At 39.3% G+C, this 19721-nt stretch overlaps 2 protein-coding genes across 2 annotated transcripts; both read left to right on the top strand.

The window, feature by feature from the left end:
- Window positions 1–617: 617 nt before the first annotated feature.
- Window positions 618–14882, top strand: LOC308147315 (GTPase IMAP family member 8-like). Its single transcript, XM_080519423.1, has 4 exons — window positions 618–676; window positions 1399–2339; window positions 6560–6815; window positions 12832–14882. Exons 1-4 carry the CDS (start codon window positions 670–672, stop codon window positions 13764–13766), a joined length of 2139 nt encoding a protein of 712 aa, XP_080375549.1. The 5' UTR covers window positions 618–669; the 3' UTR covers window positions 13767–14882.
- Window positions 14883–17493: 2611 nt separating this feature from the next.
- LOC308147314 (GTPase IMAP family member 9-like) lies at window positions 17494–19554 on the top strand (the record flags this gene model as incomplete). The annotated part of the gene is made up of 1 exon (XM_080519422.1): window positions 17494–19554. The coding sequence occupies one exon, from the start codon at window positions 17494–17496 to the stop codon at window positions 18454–18456; it is 963 nt and encodes a 320-aa protein (XP_080375548.1). The 3' UTR covers window positions 18457–19554.
- Between the last annotated feature and the right edge of the window lie 167 nt (window positions 19555–19721).

Below are 19721 nucleotides of genomic sequence, written 5' to 3'. Positions count from 1 at the left end.
AACTTTTTGGCATTGTGTTCGGTAGCTAAGGCGTAAATGTTGTGATTGGAGTTTTAATGTCACGTAAGACATGAAAGTGGAAAGACAAACAACAACAACAACAACAACAACAAACGACAAGTTGTCCTTTAACCACCAAGGCCAGGGTGACCTTTAATGCGATGCCAACTCTGTTGTCTTTCCATCATAGACCTAAACACTCCGTTTTCAAACAGAATGTGGTTGTTTTGCTACCGTCACCTGCAACATTCTTCCTACCACACCCTGTCCTTTCATGAAAACAAGTCCACATTCTTATTCTCACGAGTTGTTAGGCGTTCCCATTTACAAGAAATCACATGACTTCTTGCTTTTGGTTGCCGAGGAAAATTTATATGCAGATAAACTAAATGTTATTCATGAGTAACAAGAGTGTTTTGGAAAGTTATTTTAACAGAAAGTACAAAAGGTTTGAAGGGACCATGTCCGTACGGTGATGGTAAAGCGAGCAAGAGATTTTGATTGACAGCAAGATGCAGGATTTGAACCAATGGAAAGATAGCATCACATCAACTCCACCTCTTAAGTAGAACAACAAGCTCAATAAAAGAGGAAGATTTTGAACAATACAGTCAGAACACATCTTTTGAGGGACTGAGAAGAAGAACATTTTGACTTCTTTTCATCATCATGGAACGTGAGTCCGTGTTTTTTATTGTTGTTGTTGTTTTTGTTGTTATTTAGTCTATCCAGTCTATTTGAGAGGATTAGGGCTACCTTTAGAAAATGTCAGTGAGTTTCACTTCCAGACAAGTTTAACCTGAGTGTTATTGAGATTTAACTGGATTCCTACGCCTTCCAGTGGGTCACATAGGAGGTTGTTTTATATTTAGAAGAGCTGAGAGGTGGTCTTCAATAGGCACATCGAGGAACTGTGAAATCATTTATGGGAAATTCAGCAGTATATTATTACTTATGACACATTGTTAGTGAAGAGCTTGTGAGTGGAAGCTTCCTGGTTCTAATAGTTTATATTTAAAGAGACTTGGTTGTGGGAAGTGAAAGCCGCTGCTCGACCTGGCTGTCCTCACCACCACTGGACACATAACAAATACATTCAATTCTTCTTGTTCTTCTTTATCATGGTAAAGCAGTCCATGGTGCTTTATCTGATCAATTCCAGGAAGTCTCCACAAGCAGCACAGGCCTCTTTGTATTTTAGAACCCAATAATATATGTGGCATTTAGCAAATATAATCAGTTACTCAAAAAAAAAACGTTAAGTGAAGCGGAAATTTGGGAAGTTTGTGATGCTTTGACTTTTCTGATTGAAACTTTTTGTAATATAACATAAAAGCAAGAAAAATGTTTCTATATGTGCAGTAATACTAATGTCAATTTGTTACTTTATTCTGGTAGAACCCTGGAGAGTCGTCCTGCTGGGAAAAACCGGAGCAGGAAAAAGCAGCTTTGGCAATACTTTGCTGGGAGAAAATGTGTTTCTAGTAGATGACAGTGCAAACTCTCAGACAAGAAGATGCCAGGCAGCCTCCAAAATCGATGATGAAATCAAAGTGATTGATACTCCTGGTTTGTTTGACAACAGGAAGAATGAAGAACATGTCAAACCTCAGATAATGAAGAGTATCATAGAGTGCTCACCTGGAGCTCATGCTTTTCTCATCATCCTCAAAGTAGAGAGATACACTGAGCTTGAGAAGCAGGTTATTACAGAAATCAAAGAGATTTTTTCCGAAGAGGTTTTTAAACATGCTGTACTGGTCTTCACTCATGGTGACCAGCTTCCTGAGAACACGTCAATCAAAGACTTTGTCAGTGAAAACAAGGATCTGCGGAAGCTTTCAGAGAAATGTGCTGGCCGCTGCCATGTCGTTGACAATAAGTACTGGAAGAGCAACCAGCTGGATCCTTACAGAAACAACCAGTTCCAGGTGGGAGAGTTGCTCAACACCATCAAGGGAATGGTGGAGAATGGAGGAGGCTGCTATACCAACGAGATGCTACAAGCAGTGGAGGGAAACATCGAACAGGAGCTGCTTACTGCTGGATCCAGAGAGAAGGCAAAGGAAAACCTCTCCAAGACTTTAGTCAAAAAGATGGATGGCTTTTCACCAGACGTGTTGATAAAAGCTTTTTTTGGTGACAAAGGAGCTATTGCAATGGTCCTTAGAAGCGGTTGTCTTCTGGGAGCCGCTGTTGGAGGTGCTGTAGGGGCTGTTGGAGGTCCTGTAGGGGCTGTTTTAGGTGCTGGACTAGGGGCTGTTGTAGGTGCTGGACTAGGGGCTGTTGTAGGTACTACAGTAGGGGCTGTGGTTGATGTAGTTGGAGTGGCAAAAGCTGCAAATAAAAAGATTTAATTAATAGAGGGTCGAGAGGTCCTGCGATTAAGACCAATGGAGATTCCTGAAGAAGACTCAGGTGGCGATCAAAGAGGTAGAAGGTGAAGAGGTAGAAGCGAATACATCCAAGACACCAGGTGAATCATCAAGCAAACTGAAGAGTGAATAGAAAAGCATACTTCTGAGAAAAAAAGTAAAAAAATAAACAGCTTTTCTGTTTTTTTTTTCTGTTTCATCGATACATTATGGAATCATAATGTTTTTTTCATTGCAGAAACACTTTTTATGGATTTGTAAACAAAACATGTTTCCAATTAAAAAACTTTTGAAATGATTCAATGATTGAAATAGTCGCCAGAAAAGTTTATATGCCAATAAAATGTAAGGTTTTGTCAACATTACGGTATGTCAGTGTAGTGAGTGGAATATTATCAATATAGGTTGAGTTTAGGATTATATATATTTTTTGAGTTATTGTAAAACAATGTCATGGTGTCAAACTTTCTATACATTAGTAGTTGAACAATTAATATTAGGGATGTGTGGATTCTTCTGAGTGTGACGACAAGGAGTTTCATTTGAGTATTTGATGATACAGAGTACTGGCGGTAACAATACTTTTTCAACTGCTTTAAAATTGTTTTAATTTCATTCACTGGAACAAATCATCTCTGTAACTCAGTTAACAGTTAATATTCCACAACGTCTGTAAATATCTACTATTGCATATTAATCAATCAAATACTGTTGTTTATTTTAAGAATCAGTCTGAATCGTTGTACTGGGATTTTATCAAAGAATATCTTCACTTTCTTGTTTTCATATGTTTTATAGAAATCTGCTAACAGAGTCCTAAACGTTGAATAAAGTACGTTTTCATTCACTTTGTGGATCAATATTTACATTTGAGTTCATCTACAGATACAATAACTTGATTTGGTTTGTTGATTGTTTGAAATTGGAAACACAAAGTCTCTGAATGAAACATAAGGTGGAAATAAGTTAGAGGTGTGATTTGAGAAATTGTATTATTTTATTCACTTTCCATTGTACCGTGGTGTTATTTTCACACATGTAACAAAAAGCAATGTAACGTTGTGTTCTATTCATTATCAATTAAAATGTCAAGTTTGCAGCTCTATGTCCAAAGCTGTTCTTAAATAAAACAATTCAATAAAATTAAGATATTTGTTTCTTGTATTTTTTTTTTTTATGTTACATCAATTATGTCAGAATAACTTAAGCCACTGTCCAACTAATCTCGGTAAAGTGTAACTATCTGCATTCCCACAAATGTCCCACTTGTTCTTCATCAGTCATCTAAAATAAACCAATCAGCCAAAACATTATGACCTGATTTAACCTCGATTTAACCTCTGCCACACAACAAGCTGCGATTATGATGCTCATGGTAAACATCGCAGCTTTCCATTGATGTAGCTGCAGTCTCACAGCGCCCCCTGCTGTCAGAAGAAGCACACTTGTAGATTATCCCGAGCATTTTTCAGGAGAGAGAAAAATGCATATTAAAACAAAATAATTACAAATGTGAGGCTACAAATAGAATATAAATCTACATGATGCTAACAGCAGGAAGAGTGCGGCGAATCTACTTCTAAAGTTCTCTGTGCTTTGTCTTCTTGTGTGCTTTTGGTGTGTTTGGTGAGTCACAGCGCCCCTAAAGGCCTGGAGTGTGAACTACATGTCCTGAAGCCTCGTGTTGAGCCGAGTTCATAGTGACGTGTGGACGGAGGCTTTAGAAGGATGGGGAGAAAAAGATAGTTTTTCTCATCGTGAGGACAGACCCTTGGGGTTAATTTGTAATTAAACCATAATACATTCTAAAAAGAACTAATGATATATGTGACGTGCCGGACTTCGGTATGTTAGAAGTGTGACGGACTGCCTGCCACACCAGCCTAAATGAGATGACAGTTAAAACATTTTAGATTTTAGAGGTCATAGTTATTAGAGATCTACCTTTCCACATTTACTCTGACAATGTTTTTACCTGAAGCCACATTTCAACTGGTTGAACAGATTGTCTTATTTTTACACATTTTTTTGCTCCACTTTTTTCATTGTGGACTCCAATCTCCGTCAAAAGTTTTTAGGAATATATATCTTTTAATATCCCAATAACAATTGTTGGAACAAAGAGACCACATGTGCAGGAGTGGAAAAATTTGCCATTGGTCATGTGACCCCCCCCACCCCCGCCACCTGGATCGTGAGTGCGCACTTCCCCAGGAAGTTTCGACTTAAATAACTATTTTGACATAAATAACCTTTTTACATACGAGACTGATATTTGGTATTAGCTATTTCCAGGTTAGCTGGTGGTGCCCCAATTCTGTTATTATTTGATAAATAATCCATTTATTCAAATGAATAATTTTTCTTTTTAGGATTTTACATAGACTATTGACCATTATGATATAATTGATGATAGATGATAGATTGAAACTATTCAAATATAAATGTTTTAAGTGACGTAACTTTTCTCAACCACAATAAGATAAATACTTTAAACTACGACAGTCTTTCTGCCACATGTTGTCCTTTCATGAAAACAAAGCCTCATTCTTGATCTCATGAGTTGTTTGGTTCTCTCGAACGCGTTCTCATTTACAAGAAATCACATAACTAATCACCTTCGGTTTCCTGCACAAATGTTTTGAATCCCACAAGTGTGGCTCCTCAAGTCAAACCCTCAACACGCACCTGCACAGGTTACAAGGTTAACTTTGTGCCAAATCAAACATGCAGATCACACAATAAACTTTTTGGCATTGTGTTCGGTAGCTAAGGCGTAAATGTTGTGATTGGAGTTTTAATGTCACGAAAGACATGAAAGTGGAAAGACAAACAACAACAACAACAACAAACGACAAGTTGTCCTTTAACCACCAAGGCCAGGGTGACCTTTAATGCGATGCCAACTCTGTTGTCTTTCCATCATAGACCTAAACACTCCGTTTTCTCAATCAGAATGTGGTTGTTTTGCTACCGTCACCTGCAACATTCTTCCAACCACACCCTGTCCTTTCATGAAAACAAGTCCACATTCTTATTCTCACGAGTTGTTAGGCGTTCCCATTTACAAGAAATCACATGACTTCTTGCTTTTGGTTGCCGAGGCAAATTTATATGCAGATAAACTAAATGTTATTTATGAGTAACAAGAATGTGTTGGAAAGTTGTGAGTTTCACTTCCAGACAAGTTTAACCTGAGTGTTATTGAGATTTAACTGGATTCCTACGCCTTCCAGTGGGTCACATAGGAGGTTGTTTTATATTTAGAAGAGCTGAGAGGTGGTCTTCAATAGGCACATCGAGGAACTGTGAAATCATTTATGGGAAATTCAGCAGTATATTATTACTTATGACACATTGTTAGTGAAGAGCTTGTGAGTGGAAGCTTCCTGGTTCTAATATCTTAAATTTAAAGAGACTTGGTTGTGGGAAGTGAAAGCCGCTGCTCGACCTGGCTGTCCTCACCACCACTGGACACATAACAAATACATTCAATTCTTCTTGTTCTTATTTATCATGGTAAAGCAGTCCATGGGGCTTTATCTGATCAATTCCAGGAAGTCTCCACAAGCAGCACAGGCCTCTTTGTATTTTAGAACCCAATAATATATGTGGCATTTAGCAAATATAATCAGTTACTCAAAAAAAAAAAAAAAAAACGTTAAGTGAAGCGGAAATTTGGGAAGTTTGTGATGCTTTGACTTTTCTGATTGAAACTTTTTGTAATATAACATAAAAGCAAGAATAATGTTTCTATATGTGCAGTAATACTGATGTCAATTTGTTCCTTTATTCTGGTAGGACCCTGGAGAGTCGTCCTGCTGGGAAAAACCGGAGCAGGAAAAAGCAGCTTTGGCAATACTTTGCTGGGAGAAAATGTGTTTCTAGTAGATGGCAGTGCAAACTCTCAAACAAGAAGATGCCAGGCAGCCTCCAAAATCGATGATGAAATCAAAGTGATTGATACTCCTGGTTTGTTTGACAACAGGAAGAATGAAAAATCTGTCAAACGTGAGATAACAAAGAGTATCATACAGTGCTCACCTGGACCGCATGCTTTTCTCATCATCCTCAAAGTGGAGAAATACACTGAGCATGAGAAGCAGGTGATTACAGAAATCAAAGAGACTTTTTCCGAAGAGGTTTTTAAACATGCTGTACTGGTCTTCACTCATGGTGACCAGCTTCCTGAGAACAAGTCAATCAAAGACTTTGTCAGTGAAAACAAGGATCTGCAGGAGCTTTCAGAGAAATGTGCTGGCCGCTGCCATGTCGTTGACAATAAGTACTGGAAGAGCAACCAGCAGGATCCTTACAGAAACAACCAGTTCCAGGTGGGAGAGTTGCTCAACACCATCAAGGGAATGGTGGAGAATGGAGGAGGCTGCTACACCAACGAGATGCTACAAGCAGTGGAGAGAAACATCGAACAGGAGCAGCGTACTGCTGGATCCAGAGAGAAGGCAAAGGAAAACGTCTCCAAGACTTTAGTCAAAAAGATGGTTGGCTTTTCACCAGAAGTGTTGATAAAAGCTCTTCTTGGTGACAAAACAGCTATTGTAAAGGTAATTAGAACTGTTTTTCTTCTGGGAGCCACTGGAGGTGGAGTGGTAGGGGCTGTTGGAGGTGGAGTGGCAAAGGCTGTTGGAGGTGGAGTGGCAAAGACTGTTGGAGGTGGAGTGGCAGAGGCTGTTGGAGGTGGAGTGGCAAAGACTGTTGGAGGTGGAGTGGCAAAGACTGTTGGAGGTGGAGTGGCAGAGGCTGTTGGAGGTGGAGTGGCAAAGACTGTTGGAGGTGGAGTGGCAAAGGCTGTTGGAGGTGGAGTGGCAAAGACTGTTGGAGGTGGAGTGGCAGAGGCTGTTGGAGGTGGAGTGGCAAAGACTGTTGGAGGTGGAGTGGCAGAGGCTTTTGGAGGTGGAGTGGCAGAGGCTGTTGGAGGTGGAGTGGCAAAGACTGTTGGAGGTGGAGTGGCAGAGGCTTTTGGAGGTGGAGTGGCAAAGGCTGTTGGAGGTGGAGTGGCAGAGGCTTTTGGAGGTGGAGTGGCAAAGGCTGTTGGAGGTGGAGTGGCAAAGACTGCTGGAGGTGGAGTGGCAGAGGCTTTTGGAGGTGGAGCAGCAAAGGCTGTTGGAGGTGGAGTGGCAAAGACTGTTGGAGGTGGAGTGGCAAAGACTGTTGGAGGTGGAGTGGCAGAGGCTTTTGGAGGTGGAGTGGCAAAGACTGTTGGAGGTGGAGTGGCAAAGACTGTTGGAGGTGGAGTGGCAGGGGCTGTTGGAGGTGGAGTGGCAAAGACTGTTGGCAGTGGAGTGGCAGGGGCTGTTGGAGGTGGAGTGGCAAAGACTGTTGGAGGTGGAGTGGCAGAGGCTTTTGGAGGTGGAGTGGCAGAGGCTGTTGGAGGTGGAGTGGCAGGGGCTGTTGAAGGTGGAGTGGCAAAGACTGTTGGAGGTGGAGTGGCAGAGGCTTTTGGAGGTGGAGTGGCAGAGGCTTTTGGAGGTGGAGTGGCAAAGACTGTTGGAGGTGGAGTGGCAAAGACTGTTGGAGGTGGAGTGGCAGAGGCTGTTGGAGGTGGAGTGGCAAAGACTGTTGGAGGTGGAGTGGCAAAGACTGTTGGAGGTGGAGTGGCAGAGGCTTTTGGAGGTGGAGTGGCAGAGGCTTTTGGAGGTGGAGTGGCAAAGACTGTTGGAGGTGGAGTGGCAGAGGCTTTTGGAGGTGGAGTGGCAAAGACTGTTGGAGGTGGAGTGGCAAAGACTGTTGGAGGTGGAGTGGCAGAGGCTTTTGGAGGTGGAGTGGCAAAGACTGTTGGAGGTGGAGTGGCAGAGGCTGTTGGAGGTGGAGTGGCAAAGACTGTTGGAGGTGGAGTGGCAGGGGCTGTTGGAGGTGGAGTGGCAAAGACTGTTGGAGGTGGAGTGGCAGGGGCTGTTGGAGGTGGAGTGGCAAAGACTGTTGGAGGTGGAGTGGCAAAGACTGTTGGAGGTGGAGTGGCAAAGGCTGTTGGAGGTGGAGTGGCAAAGACTGTTGGAGGTGGAGTGGCAGGGGCTGTTGGAGGTGGAGTGGCAAAGACTGTTGGAGGTGGAGTGGCAAAGGCTTTTGGAGGTGGAGGGGCAAAGACTGTTGGAGGTGGAGTGGCAGGGGCTGTTGGAGGTGGAGTGGCAAAGGCTGTTGGAGGTGGAGTGGCAAAGGTTGTTGGAGGTGTTGCAGCAGGGGCTGTTCGTGTCATTGTGGCGGCAAAGGCTGTTTTAGGTGGTGCTGTGGCAGGGGCTGTTGTAGGTGGAGTAGTAGGGGCTGTTGTAGGTGGAGTAGTAGGGGCTGTTGTAGGTGGAGTAGTAGGGGCTGTTGTAGGTGGAGTAGTAGGGGCTGTTGTAGGTGTAGTGGCAGGGGCTGTTGGAGGTGGAGTGACAGAAGCTCTAAATATAAATAATAAGACTGTGAAGAGGTAGAAGCGAATACATCCAAGACACCAGGTGAATCATCAAGCAAACTGAAGAGTGAATAGAAAAGCACACTTCTGAGAAAAAAGTTTAAAAAAATAAACAGCTTTTCTGTTTTTTTTTGTTTTTTTTTCTGTTTCATGGATACATTAAGGAATCATAATTTCAATGATTCAATGATTGAAATAGTCCCCAGAAAAGTTTATATGCAAATATAATGTAAGGTTTTGTCAACATTACAGTATGTCAGTGTAGCGAGTGGAATATTATCAATATAGGTTGAGTTTAGGATTTCTTTTTTTTTTTGAGTTATTGTAAAACAATGTCATGGTGTTAAACTTTCTATACATTAGTAGTTAAACAATTATTATTAGGGATGAGTGGATACTTCTGAGTGTGACGACAAGGAGTTTCATTTGAGTATTTGATGATACAGAGTACTGGCGGTAACAATACGTTTTCAACTGCTTCAAAATTGTTTTAATTTCATTCACTGGAACAAATCATCTCTCTGTAACTCAGTTAACAGTTAATATTCCACAACGTCTGTAAACATCTACTATTGCATATTAATCAATCAAATACTGTTGTTTATTTTAAGAATCAGTCTGAATCGTTGTACTGGGATTTTATCAAAGAATATCTTCACTTTCTTGTTTTCAAATGTTTTATAGCAATCTGCTAACAGAGTCCTAAACCTTGAATAAAATAGGTTTTCATTCACTTTGTGGATCAATATTTACATTTGAGTTTATCTAGAGATACAATAACTTGGTTTGGTTTGTTGATTGTTTGAAATTGGAAACACAAAGTCTCTGAATGAAACATAAGATGGAAATAAGTTAGAGGTGTGATTTGAGAAATTGTATTATTTTATTCACTTTCCATTGTACCGTGGTGTTATTTTCACACATGTAACAAAAAGCAATGTAACGTTGTGATGTAATCATTATCAATTTAAATGTAAAGTTTGCAGCTCTATGTCCAAAGCTGTTCTTAAATAAAACAATTCAATAAAATTAAGATATTTGTTTCTTGTATTTTTTTTTTTTATGTTACATCAATTATGTCAGAATAACTTAAGCCACTGTCCAACTAATCTCGGTATAGTGTAACTATCTGCATTCCCACAAATGTCCCACTTGTTCTTCATCAGTCGTCTAAAATAAACCAATCAGCCAAAACATTATGACCTGATTTAACCTCGATTTAACCTCTGCCACACAACAAGCTGCGATTATGATGCTCATGGTAAACATCGCAGCTTTCCATTGATGTAACTGCAGTCTCACAGCGCCCCCTGCTGTCAGAAGCAGCACACTTGTAGATTATCACTAGCATTTTTCAGGAGAGAGAAAAATGCATATTAAAACAAAATAATTACAAATGTGAGGCTACAAATAGAATATAAATCTACATGATGCTAACAGCAGGAAGAGTGCGGCGAATCTACTTCTAAAGTTCTCTGTGCTTTGTCTTCTTGTGTGCTTTTGGTGTGTTTGGTGAGTCACAGCGCCCCTAAAGGCCTGGAGTGTGAACTACATGTCCTGAAGCCTCGTGTTGAGCCGAGTTCATAGTGACGTGTGGACGGAGGCTTTAGAAGGATGGGGAGAAAAAGATAGTTTTTCTCATCGTGAGGACAGACCCTTGGGGTTAATTTGTAATTAAACCATAATACATTCTAAAAAGAACTAATGATATATGTGACGTGCCGGACTTCGGTATGTTAGAAGTGTGACGGACTGCCTGCCACACCAGCCTAAATGAGATGACAGTTAAAACATTTTAGATTTTAGAGGTCATAGTTATTAGAGATCTACCTTTCCACATTTACTCTGACAATGTTTTTACCTGAAGCCACATTTCAACTGGTTCAACAGATTGTCTTATTTTTACACATTTTTTTGCTCCACTTTTTTCATTGTGGACTCCAATCTCCGTCAAAAGTTTTTAGGAATATATATCTTTTAATATCCCAATAACAATTGTTGGAACAAAGAGACCACATGTGCAGGAGTGGAAAAATTTGCCATTGGTCATGTGACCCCCCCCCCCCCCCCCCCCCCACCCCCGCCACCTGGATCGTGAGTGCGCACTTCCCCAGGAAGTTTCGACTTAAATAACTATTTTGACATAAATAACCTTTTTACATACGAGACTGATATTTGGTATTAGCTATTTCCAGGTTAGCTGGTGGTGCCCCAATTCTGTTATTATTTGATAAATAATCCATTTATTCAAATGAATAATTTTTCTTTTTAGGATTTTACATAGACTATTGACCATTATGATATAATTGATGATAGATGATAGATTGAAACTATTCAAATATAAATGTTTTAAGTGACGTAACTTTTCTCAACCACAATAAGATAAATACTTTAAACTACGACAGTCTTTCTGCCACATGCTGTCCTTTCATGAAAACAAAGCCTCATTCTTGATCTCATGAGTTGTTTGGTTCTCTCGAACGCGTTCTCATTTACAAGAAATCACATAACTAATCACCTTCGGTTTCCTGCACAAATGTTTTGAATCCCACAAGTGTGGCTCCTCAAGTCAAACCCTCAACACGTACCTGCACAGGTTACAAGGTTAACTTTGTGCCAAGTCAAACATGCAGATCACACAATAAACTTTTTGGCATTGTGTTCGGTAGCTAAGGCGTAAATGTTGTGATTGGAGTTTTAATGTCACGTAAGACATGAAAGTGGAAAGACAAACAACAACAACAACAACAACAACAAACGACAAGTTGTCCTTTAACCACCAAGGCCAGGGTGACCTTTAATGCGATGCCAACTCTGTTGTCTTTCCATCATAGACCTAAACACTCAGTTTTCAATCAGAATGTGGTTGTTTTGCTACCGTCACCTGCAACATTCTTCCTACCACACCCTGTCCTTTCATGAAAACAAGTCCACATTCTTATTCTCATAAGTTGTTTGGCGTTCCCATTTACAAGAAATCACATGACTTCTTGCTTTTGGTTGCCGAGGCAAATTTATATGCAGATAAACTAAATGTTATTTATGAGTAACAAGAGTGTTTGGAAAGTTATTTTAACAGAAAGTACTAAAGGTTTGAAGGGACCATGTCCGTACGGTGATGGTAAAGCGACCAAGAGATTTTGATTGACAACAAGATGCAGGATTTGAACCAATGGAAAAATAGCATCACATCAACTCCACCTCTTAAGTAGAACAACAAGCTCAATAAAAGAGGAAGATTTTGAACAATACAGTCAGAACACATCTTTTGAGGGACTGAGAAGAAGAACATTTTGACTTCTTTTCATCATCATGGAACGTGAGTCCGTGTTTTTTATTGTTGTTGTTGTTTTTGTTGTTATTTAGTCTATCCAGTCTATTTGAGAGGATTAGGGCTACCTTTAGAAAATGTCAGTGAGTTTCACTTCCAGACAAGTTTAACCTGAGTGTTATTGAGATTTAACTGGATTCCTACGCCTTCCAGTGGGTCACATAGGAGGTTGTTTTACATTTAGAAGAGCTGAGAGGTGGTCTTCAATAGGCACATCGAGGAACTGTGAAATCATTTATGGGAAATTCAGCAGTATATTATTACTTATGACACATTGTTAGTGAAGAGCTTGTGAGTGGAAGCTTCCTGGTTCTAATATCTTAAATTTAAAGAGACTTGGTTGTGGGAAGTGAAAGCCGCTGCTCGACCTGGCTGTCCTCACCACCACTGGACACATAACAAATACATTCAATTCTTCTTGTTCTTCTTTATCATGGTAAAGCAGTCCATGGTGCTTTATCTGATCAATTCCAGGAAGTCTCCACAAGCAGCACAGGCCTCTTTGTATTTTAGAACCCAATAATATATGTGGCATTTAGCAAATATAATCAGTTACTCAAAAAAAAAACGTTAAGTGAAGCGGAAATTTGGGAAGTTTGTGATGCTTTGACTTTTCTGATTGAAACTTTTTGTAATATAACATAAAAGCAAGAAAAATGTTTCTATATGTGCAGTAATACTGATGTCAATTTGTTACTTTATTCTGGTAGAACCCTGGAGAATCGTCCTGCTGGGAAAAACTGGAGCAGGAAAAAGCAGCTTTGGCAATACTTTGCTGGGAGAAAATGTGTTTCTAGTAGATGACAGTGCAAACTCTCAGACAACAATATGCCAGGCAGCCTCCAAAAGTGATGATGAAATCAAAGTGATTGATACTCCTGGTTTGTTTGACAACAGGAAGAATGAAGAACATGTCAAACCTCAGATAATGAAGAGTATCATAGAGTGCTCACCTGGAGCTCATGCTTTTCTCATCATCCTCAAAGTAGAGAGATACACTGAGCTTGAGAAGCAGGTTATTACAGAAATCAAAGAGATTTTTTCCGAAGAGGTTTTTAAATATGCTGTACTGGTCTTCACTCATGGTGACCAGCTTCCTGAGAACAAGTCAATCAAAGACTTTGTCAGTGAAAACAAGGATCTGCAGGAGCTTTCAGAGAAATGTGCTGGCCGCTGCCATGTCATTGACAATAAGTACTGGAAGAGCAACCAGCTGGATCCTTACAGAAACAACCAGTTCCAGGTGGGAGAGTTGCTCAACACCATCAAGGGAATGGTGGAGAATGGAGGAGGCTACTACACCAACGAGATGCTACAAGCAGTGGAGGGAAACATCGAACAGGAGCAGCGTACTGCTGGATCCAGAGAGAAGGCAAAGGAAAACGTCTCCAAGACTTTACTCAAAAAGATGGTTGGCCATTCCACAGACGTGTTGATAAAAGCTTTTTTTGGTGACAAAGGAGCTATTGCAATGGTCCTTAGAAGCGTTTGTCTTCTGGGAGCCGCTGTTGGAGGTGCTGTAGGGGCTGTTGGAGGTCCTGTAGGGGCTGTTTTAGGTGCTGCACAAGGGGCTGTTGTAGGTGCTGGACTAGGGGCTGTGGTTGCTGTAGTTGGAGTGGCAAAAGCTGCAAATAAAAAGATTTAATTAATAGAGGGTCGAGAGGTCCTGCGATTAAGACCAATGGAGATTCCTGAAGAAGACTCAGGTGGCGATCAAAGAGGTAGAAGGTGAAGAGGTAGAAGCGAATACATCCAAGACACCAGGTGAATCATCAAGCAAACTGAAGAGTGAATAGAAAAGCATACTTCTGTTTCATGGATACATTATAGAATCATGTTTTTTTCATTGAAGAAACACTTTTTAAGGATTTGTAAACAAAACATGTTTCCAATTAAAAAACTTTTGAAATGATTCAATGATTGAAATAGTCGCCAGAAAAGTTTATATGCCAATAAAATGTAAGGTTTTGTCAACATTACAGTATGTCAGTGTAGTGAGTGGAATATTATCAATATAGGTTGAGTTAAGGATTATATATATTTTTTGAGTTATTGTAAAACAATGTCATGGTGTCAAACTTTCTATACATTAGTAGTTGAACAATAAATATTAGGGATGTGTGGATACTTCTGAGTGTGACGACAAGGAGTTTCATTTGAGTATTTGATGATACAGAGTACTGGCGGTAACAATACTTTTTCAACTGCTTTAAAATTGTTTTAATTTCATTCACTGGAACAAATCATCTCTGTAACTCAGTTAACAGTTAATATTCCACAACGTCTGTAAATATCTACTATTGCATATTAATCAATCAAATACTGTTGTTTATTTTAAGAATCAGTCTGAATCGTTGTACTGGGATTTTATCAAAGAATATCTTCACTTTCTTGTTTTCATATGTTTTATAGAAATCTGCTAACAGAGTCCTAAACGTTGAATAAAGTACGTTTTCATTCACTTTGTGGATCAATATTTACATTTGAGTTCATCTACAGATACAATAACTTGATTTGGTTTGTTGATTGTTTGAAATTGGAAACACAAAGTCTCTGAATGAAACATAAGGTGGAAATAAGTTAGAGGTGTGATTTGAGAAATTGTATTATTTTATTCACTTTCCATTGTACCGTGGTGTTATTTTCACACATGTAACAAAAAGCAATGTAACGTTGTGTTCTATTCATTATCAATTAAAATGTCAAGTTTGCAGCTCTATGTCCAAAGCTGTTCTTAAATAAAACAATTCAATAAAATTAAGATATTTGTTTCTTGTATTTTTTTTTTTTATGTTACATCAATTATGTCAGAATAACTTAAGCCACTGTCCAACTAATCTCGGTAAAGTGTAACTATCTGCATTCCCACAAATGTCCCACTTGTTCTTCATCAGTCATCTAAAATAAACCAATCAGCCAAAACATTATGACCTGATTTAACCTCGATTTAACCTCTGTCACACAACAAGCTGCGATTATGATGCTCATGGTAAACATCGCAGCTTTCCATTGATGTAGCTGCAGTCTCACAGCGCCCCCTGCTGTCAGAAGAAGCACACTTGTAGATTATCCCGAGCATTTTTCAGGAGAGAGAAAAATGCATATTAAAACAAAATAATTACAAATGTGAGGCTACAAATAGAATATAAATCTACATGATGCTAACAGCAGGAAGAGTGCGGCGAATCTACTTCTAAAGTTCTCTGTGCTTTGTCTTCTTGTGTGCTTTTGGTGTGTTTGGTGAGTCACAGCGCCCCTAAAGGCCTGGAGTGTGAACTACATGTCCTGAAGCCTCGTGTTGAGCCGAGTTCATAGTGACGTGTGGACGGAGGCTTTAGAAGGATGGGGAGAAAAAGATAGTTTTTCTCATCGTGAGGACAGACCCTTGGGGTTAATTTGTAATTAAACCATAATACATTCTAAAAAGAACTAATGATATATGTGACGTGCCGGACTTCGGTATGTTAGAAGTGTGACGGACTGCCTGCCACACCAGCCTAAATGAGATGACAGTTAAAACATTTTAGATTTTAGAGGTCATAGTTATTAGAGATCTACCTTTCCACATTTACTCTGACAATGTTTTTACCTGAAGCCACATTTCAACTGGTTCAACAGATTGTCTTATTTTTACACATTTTTTTGCTCCACTTTTTTCATTGTGGACTCCAATCTCCGTCAAAAGTTTTTAGGAATATATATCTTTTAATATCCCAATAACAATTGTTGGAACAAAGAGACCACATGTGCAGGAGTGGAAAAATTTGCCATTGGTCATGTGACCCCCCCCACCCCCGCCACCTGGATCGTGAGTGCGCACTTCCCCAGGAAGTTTCGACTTAAATAACTATTTTGACATAAATAACCTTTTTACATACGAGACTGATATTTGGTATTAGCTATTTCCAGGTTAGCTGGTGGTGCCCCAATTCTGTTATTATTTGATAAATAATCCATTTATTCAAATGAATAATTTTTCTTTTTAGGATTTTACATAGACTATTGACCATTATGATATAATTGATGATAGATGATAGATTGAAACTATTCAAATATAAATGTTTTAAGTGACGTAACTTTTCTCAACCACAATAAGATAAATACTTTAAACTACGACAGTCTTTCTGCCACATGCTGTCCTTTCATGAAAACAAAGCCTCATTCTTGATCTCATGAGTTGTTTGGTTCTCTCAAACGCGTTCTCATTGACAAGAAATCACATGACTAATCACCTTCGGTTTCCTGCACAAATGTTTTGAATCCCACAAGTGTGGCTCCTCAAGTCAAACCCTCAACACGCACCTGCACAGGTTACAAGGTTAACTTTGTGCCAAATCAAACATGCAGATCACACAATAAACCTTTAGGCATTGTGTTCGGTAGCTAAGGCGTAAATGTTGTGATTGGAGTTTTAATGTCACGAAAGACATGAAAGTGGAAAGACAAACAACAACAACAACAACAAACGACAAGTTGTCCTTTAACCACCAAGGCCAGGGTGACCTTTAATGCGATGCCAACTCTGTTGTCTTTCCATCATAGACCTAAACACTCCGTTTTCTCAATCAGAATGTGGTTGTTTTGCTACCGTCACCTGCAACATTCTTCCTACCACACCCTGTCCTTTCATGAAAACAAGTCCACATTCTTATTCTCACGAGTTGTTAGGCGTTCCCATTTACAAGAAATCACATGACTTCTTGCTTTTGGTTGCCGAGGCAAATTTATATGCAGATAAACTAAATGTTATTTATGAGTAACAAGAATGTGTTGGAAAGTTGTGAGTTTCACTTCCAGACAAGTTTAACCTGAGTGTTATTGAGATTTAACTGGATTCCTACGCCTTCCAGTGGGTCACATAGGAGATTGTTTTACATTTAGAAGAGCTGAGAGGTGGTCTTCAATAGGCACATCGAGGAACTGTGAAATCATTTATGGGAAATTCAGCAGTATATTATTACTTATGATAGTGAAGAGCTTGTGAGTGGAAGCTTCCTGGTTCTAATAGTTTATATTTAAAGAGACTTGGTTGTGGGAAGTGAAAGCCGCTGCTCGACCTGGCTGTCCTCACCACCACTGGACACATAACAAATACATTCAATTCTTCTTGTTCTTCTTTATCATGGTAAAGCAGTCCATGGGGCTTTATCTGATCAATTCCAGGAAGTCTCCACAAGCAGCACAGGCCTCTTTGTATTTTAGAATGCAATAATATATGTGGCATTTAGCAAATATAATCAGTTACTCCAAAACAATGAGTCAAGACAAAGAGGAAATTTGGGAAGTTTGTGATGCTTTGACTTTTCTGATTGAAACTTTTTGTAATATAACATAAAAGCAAGAAAAATGTTTCTATATGTGCAGTAATACTAATGTCAATTTGTTACTTTATTCTGGTAGGACCCTGGAGAATCGTCCTGCTGGGAAAAACTGGAGGAGGAAAAAGCAGCTTTGGCAATACTTTGCTGGGAGAAAATGTGTTTCTAGTAGATGGCAGTGCAAACTCTCAGACAAGAAGATGCCAGGCAGCCTCCAAAATCGATGATGAAATCAAAGTGATTGATACTCCTGGTTTGTTTGACAACAGGAAGAATGAAGAACATGTCAAACATGAGATAATAAAGAGTATCGTAGAGTGCTCACCTGGACCGCATGCTTTTCTCATCATCCTCAAAGTAGAGAGATACACTGAGCTTGAGATGCTGGTTATTACAAAAATAAAAGAGATTTTTTCCGAAGAGGTTTTTAAATATGCTGTACTGGTCTTCACTCATGGTGACCAGCTTCCTGAGAACACGTCAATCAAAGACTTTGTCAGTGAAAACAAGGATCTGCGGGAGCTTTCAGAGAAATGTGCTGGCCGCTGCCATGTCGTTGACAATAAGTACTGGAAGAGCAACCAGCTGGATCCTTACAGAAACAACCAGTTCCAGGTGGGAGAGTTGCTCAACACCATCAAGGGAATGGTGGAGAATGGAGGAGGCTACTACACCAACGAGATGCTACAAGCAGTGGAGGGAAACATCGAACAGGAGCAGCGTACTGCTGGATCCAGAGAGAAGGCAAAGGAAAACGTCTCCAAGACTTTACTCAAAAAGATGGTTGGCCATTCCACAGACGTGTTGATAAAAGCTTTTTTTGGTGACAAAGGAGCTATTGCAATGGTCCTTAGAAGCGTTTGTCTTCTGGGAGCCGCTGTTGGAGGTGCTGTAGGGGCTGTTGGAGGTCCTGTAGGGGCTGTTTTAGGTGCTGCACAAGGGGCTGTTGTAGGTGCTGGACTAGGGGCTGTGGTTGATGTAGTTGGAGTGGCAAAAGCTGCAAATAAAAAGATTTAATTAATAGAGGGTCGAGAGGTCCTGCGATTAAGACCAATGGAGATTCCTGAAGAAGACTCAGGTGGCGATCAAAGAGGTAGAAGGTGAAGAGGTAGAAGCGAATACATCCAAGACACCAGGTGAATCATCAAGCAAACTGAAGAGTGAATAGAAAAGCATACTTCTGAGAAAAAAAGTAAAAAAATAAACAGCTTTTCTGTTTTTTTTTTCTGTTTCATCGATACATTATGGAATCATAATGTTTTTTTCATTGCAGAAACACTTTTTATGGATTTGTAAACAAAACATGTTTCCAATTAAAAAACTTTTGAAATGATTCAATGATTGAAATAGTCCCCAGAAAAGTTTATATGCCAATAAAATGTAAGGTTTTGTCAACATTACAGTATGTCAGTGTAGTGAGTGGAATATTATCAATATAGGTTGAGTTAAGGATTATATATATTTTTTGAGTTATTGTAAAACAATGTCATGGTGTCAAACTTTCTATACATTAGTAGTTGAACAATAAATATTAGGGATGTGTGGATACTTCTGAGTGTGACGACAAGGAGTTTCATTTGAGTATTTGATGATACAGAGTACTGGCGGTAACAATACTTTTTCAACTGCTTTAAAATTGTTTTAATTTCATTCACTGGAACAAATCATCTCTGTAACTCAGTTAACAGTTAATATTCCACAACGTCTGTAAATATCTACTATTGCATATTAATCAATCAAATACTGTTGTTTATTTTAAGAATCAGTCTGAATCGTTGTACTGGGATTTTATCAAATAATATCTTCACTTTCTTGTTTTCATATGTTTTATAGAAATCTGCTAACAGAGTCCTAAACGTTGAATAAAGTACGTTTTCATTCACTTTGTGGATCAATATTTACATTTGAGTTCATCTACAGATACAATAACTTGATTTGGTTTGTTGATTGTTTGAAATTGGAAACACAAAGTCTCTGAATGAAACATAAGGTGGAAATAAGTTAGAGGTGTGATTTGAGAAATTGTATTATTTTATTCACTTTCCATTGTACCGTGGTGTTATTTTCACACATGTAACAAAAAGCAATGTAACGTTGTGATGTAATCATTATCAATTAAAATGTAAAGTTTGCAGCTCTATGTCCAAAGCTGTTCTTAAATAAAACAATTCAATAAAATTAAGATATTTGTTTCTTGTATTTTTTTTTTATGTTACATCAATTATGTCAGAATAACTTAAGCCACTGTCCAACTAATCTCGGTATAGTGTAACTATCTGCAT

Source organism: Blennius ocellaris (assembly GCF_963422515.1).
Source record: "Blennius ocellaris genome assembly, chromosome: 23".
In the NCBI taxonomy this organism is placed as follows: domain Eukaryota; kingdom Metazoa; phylum Chordata; class Actinopteri; order Blenniiformes; family Blenniidae; genus Blennius; species Blennius ocellaris.
Note: the sequence above shows the minus strand (reverse complement) of the source record. Positions and strands in the feature narration are given on the sequence as shown.

Excerpts from the sequence above, each read along its gene's own strand:
- LOC308147315 (XM_080519423.1), top strand. Across the intron at positions 2,340-6,559 it reads TAGTTGGAGTGGCAAAAGCT|CTTCCTGAGAACAAGTCAAT; the intron begins GCAAATAAAAAG and ends CATGGTGACCAG. Across the intron at positions 6,816-12,831 it reads AAACATCGAACAGGAGCAGC|AACCCTGGAGAATCGTCCTG; the intron begins GTACTGCTGGAT and ends TTATTCTGGTAG.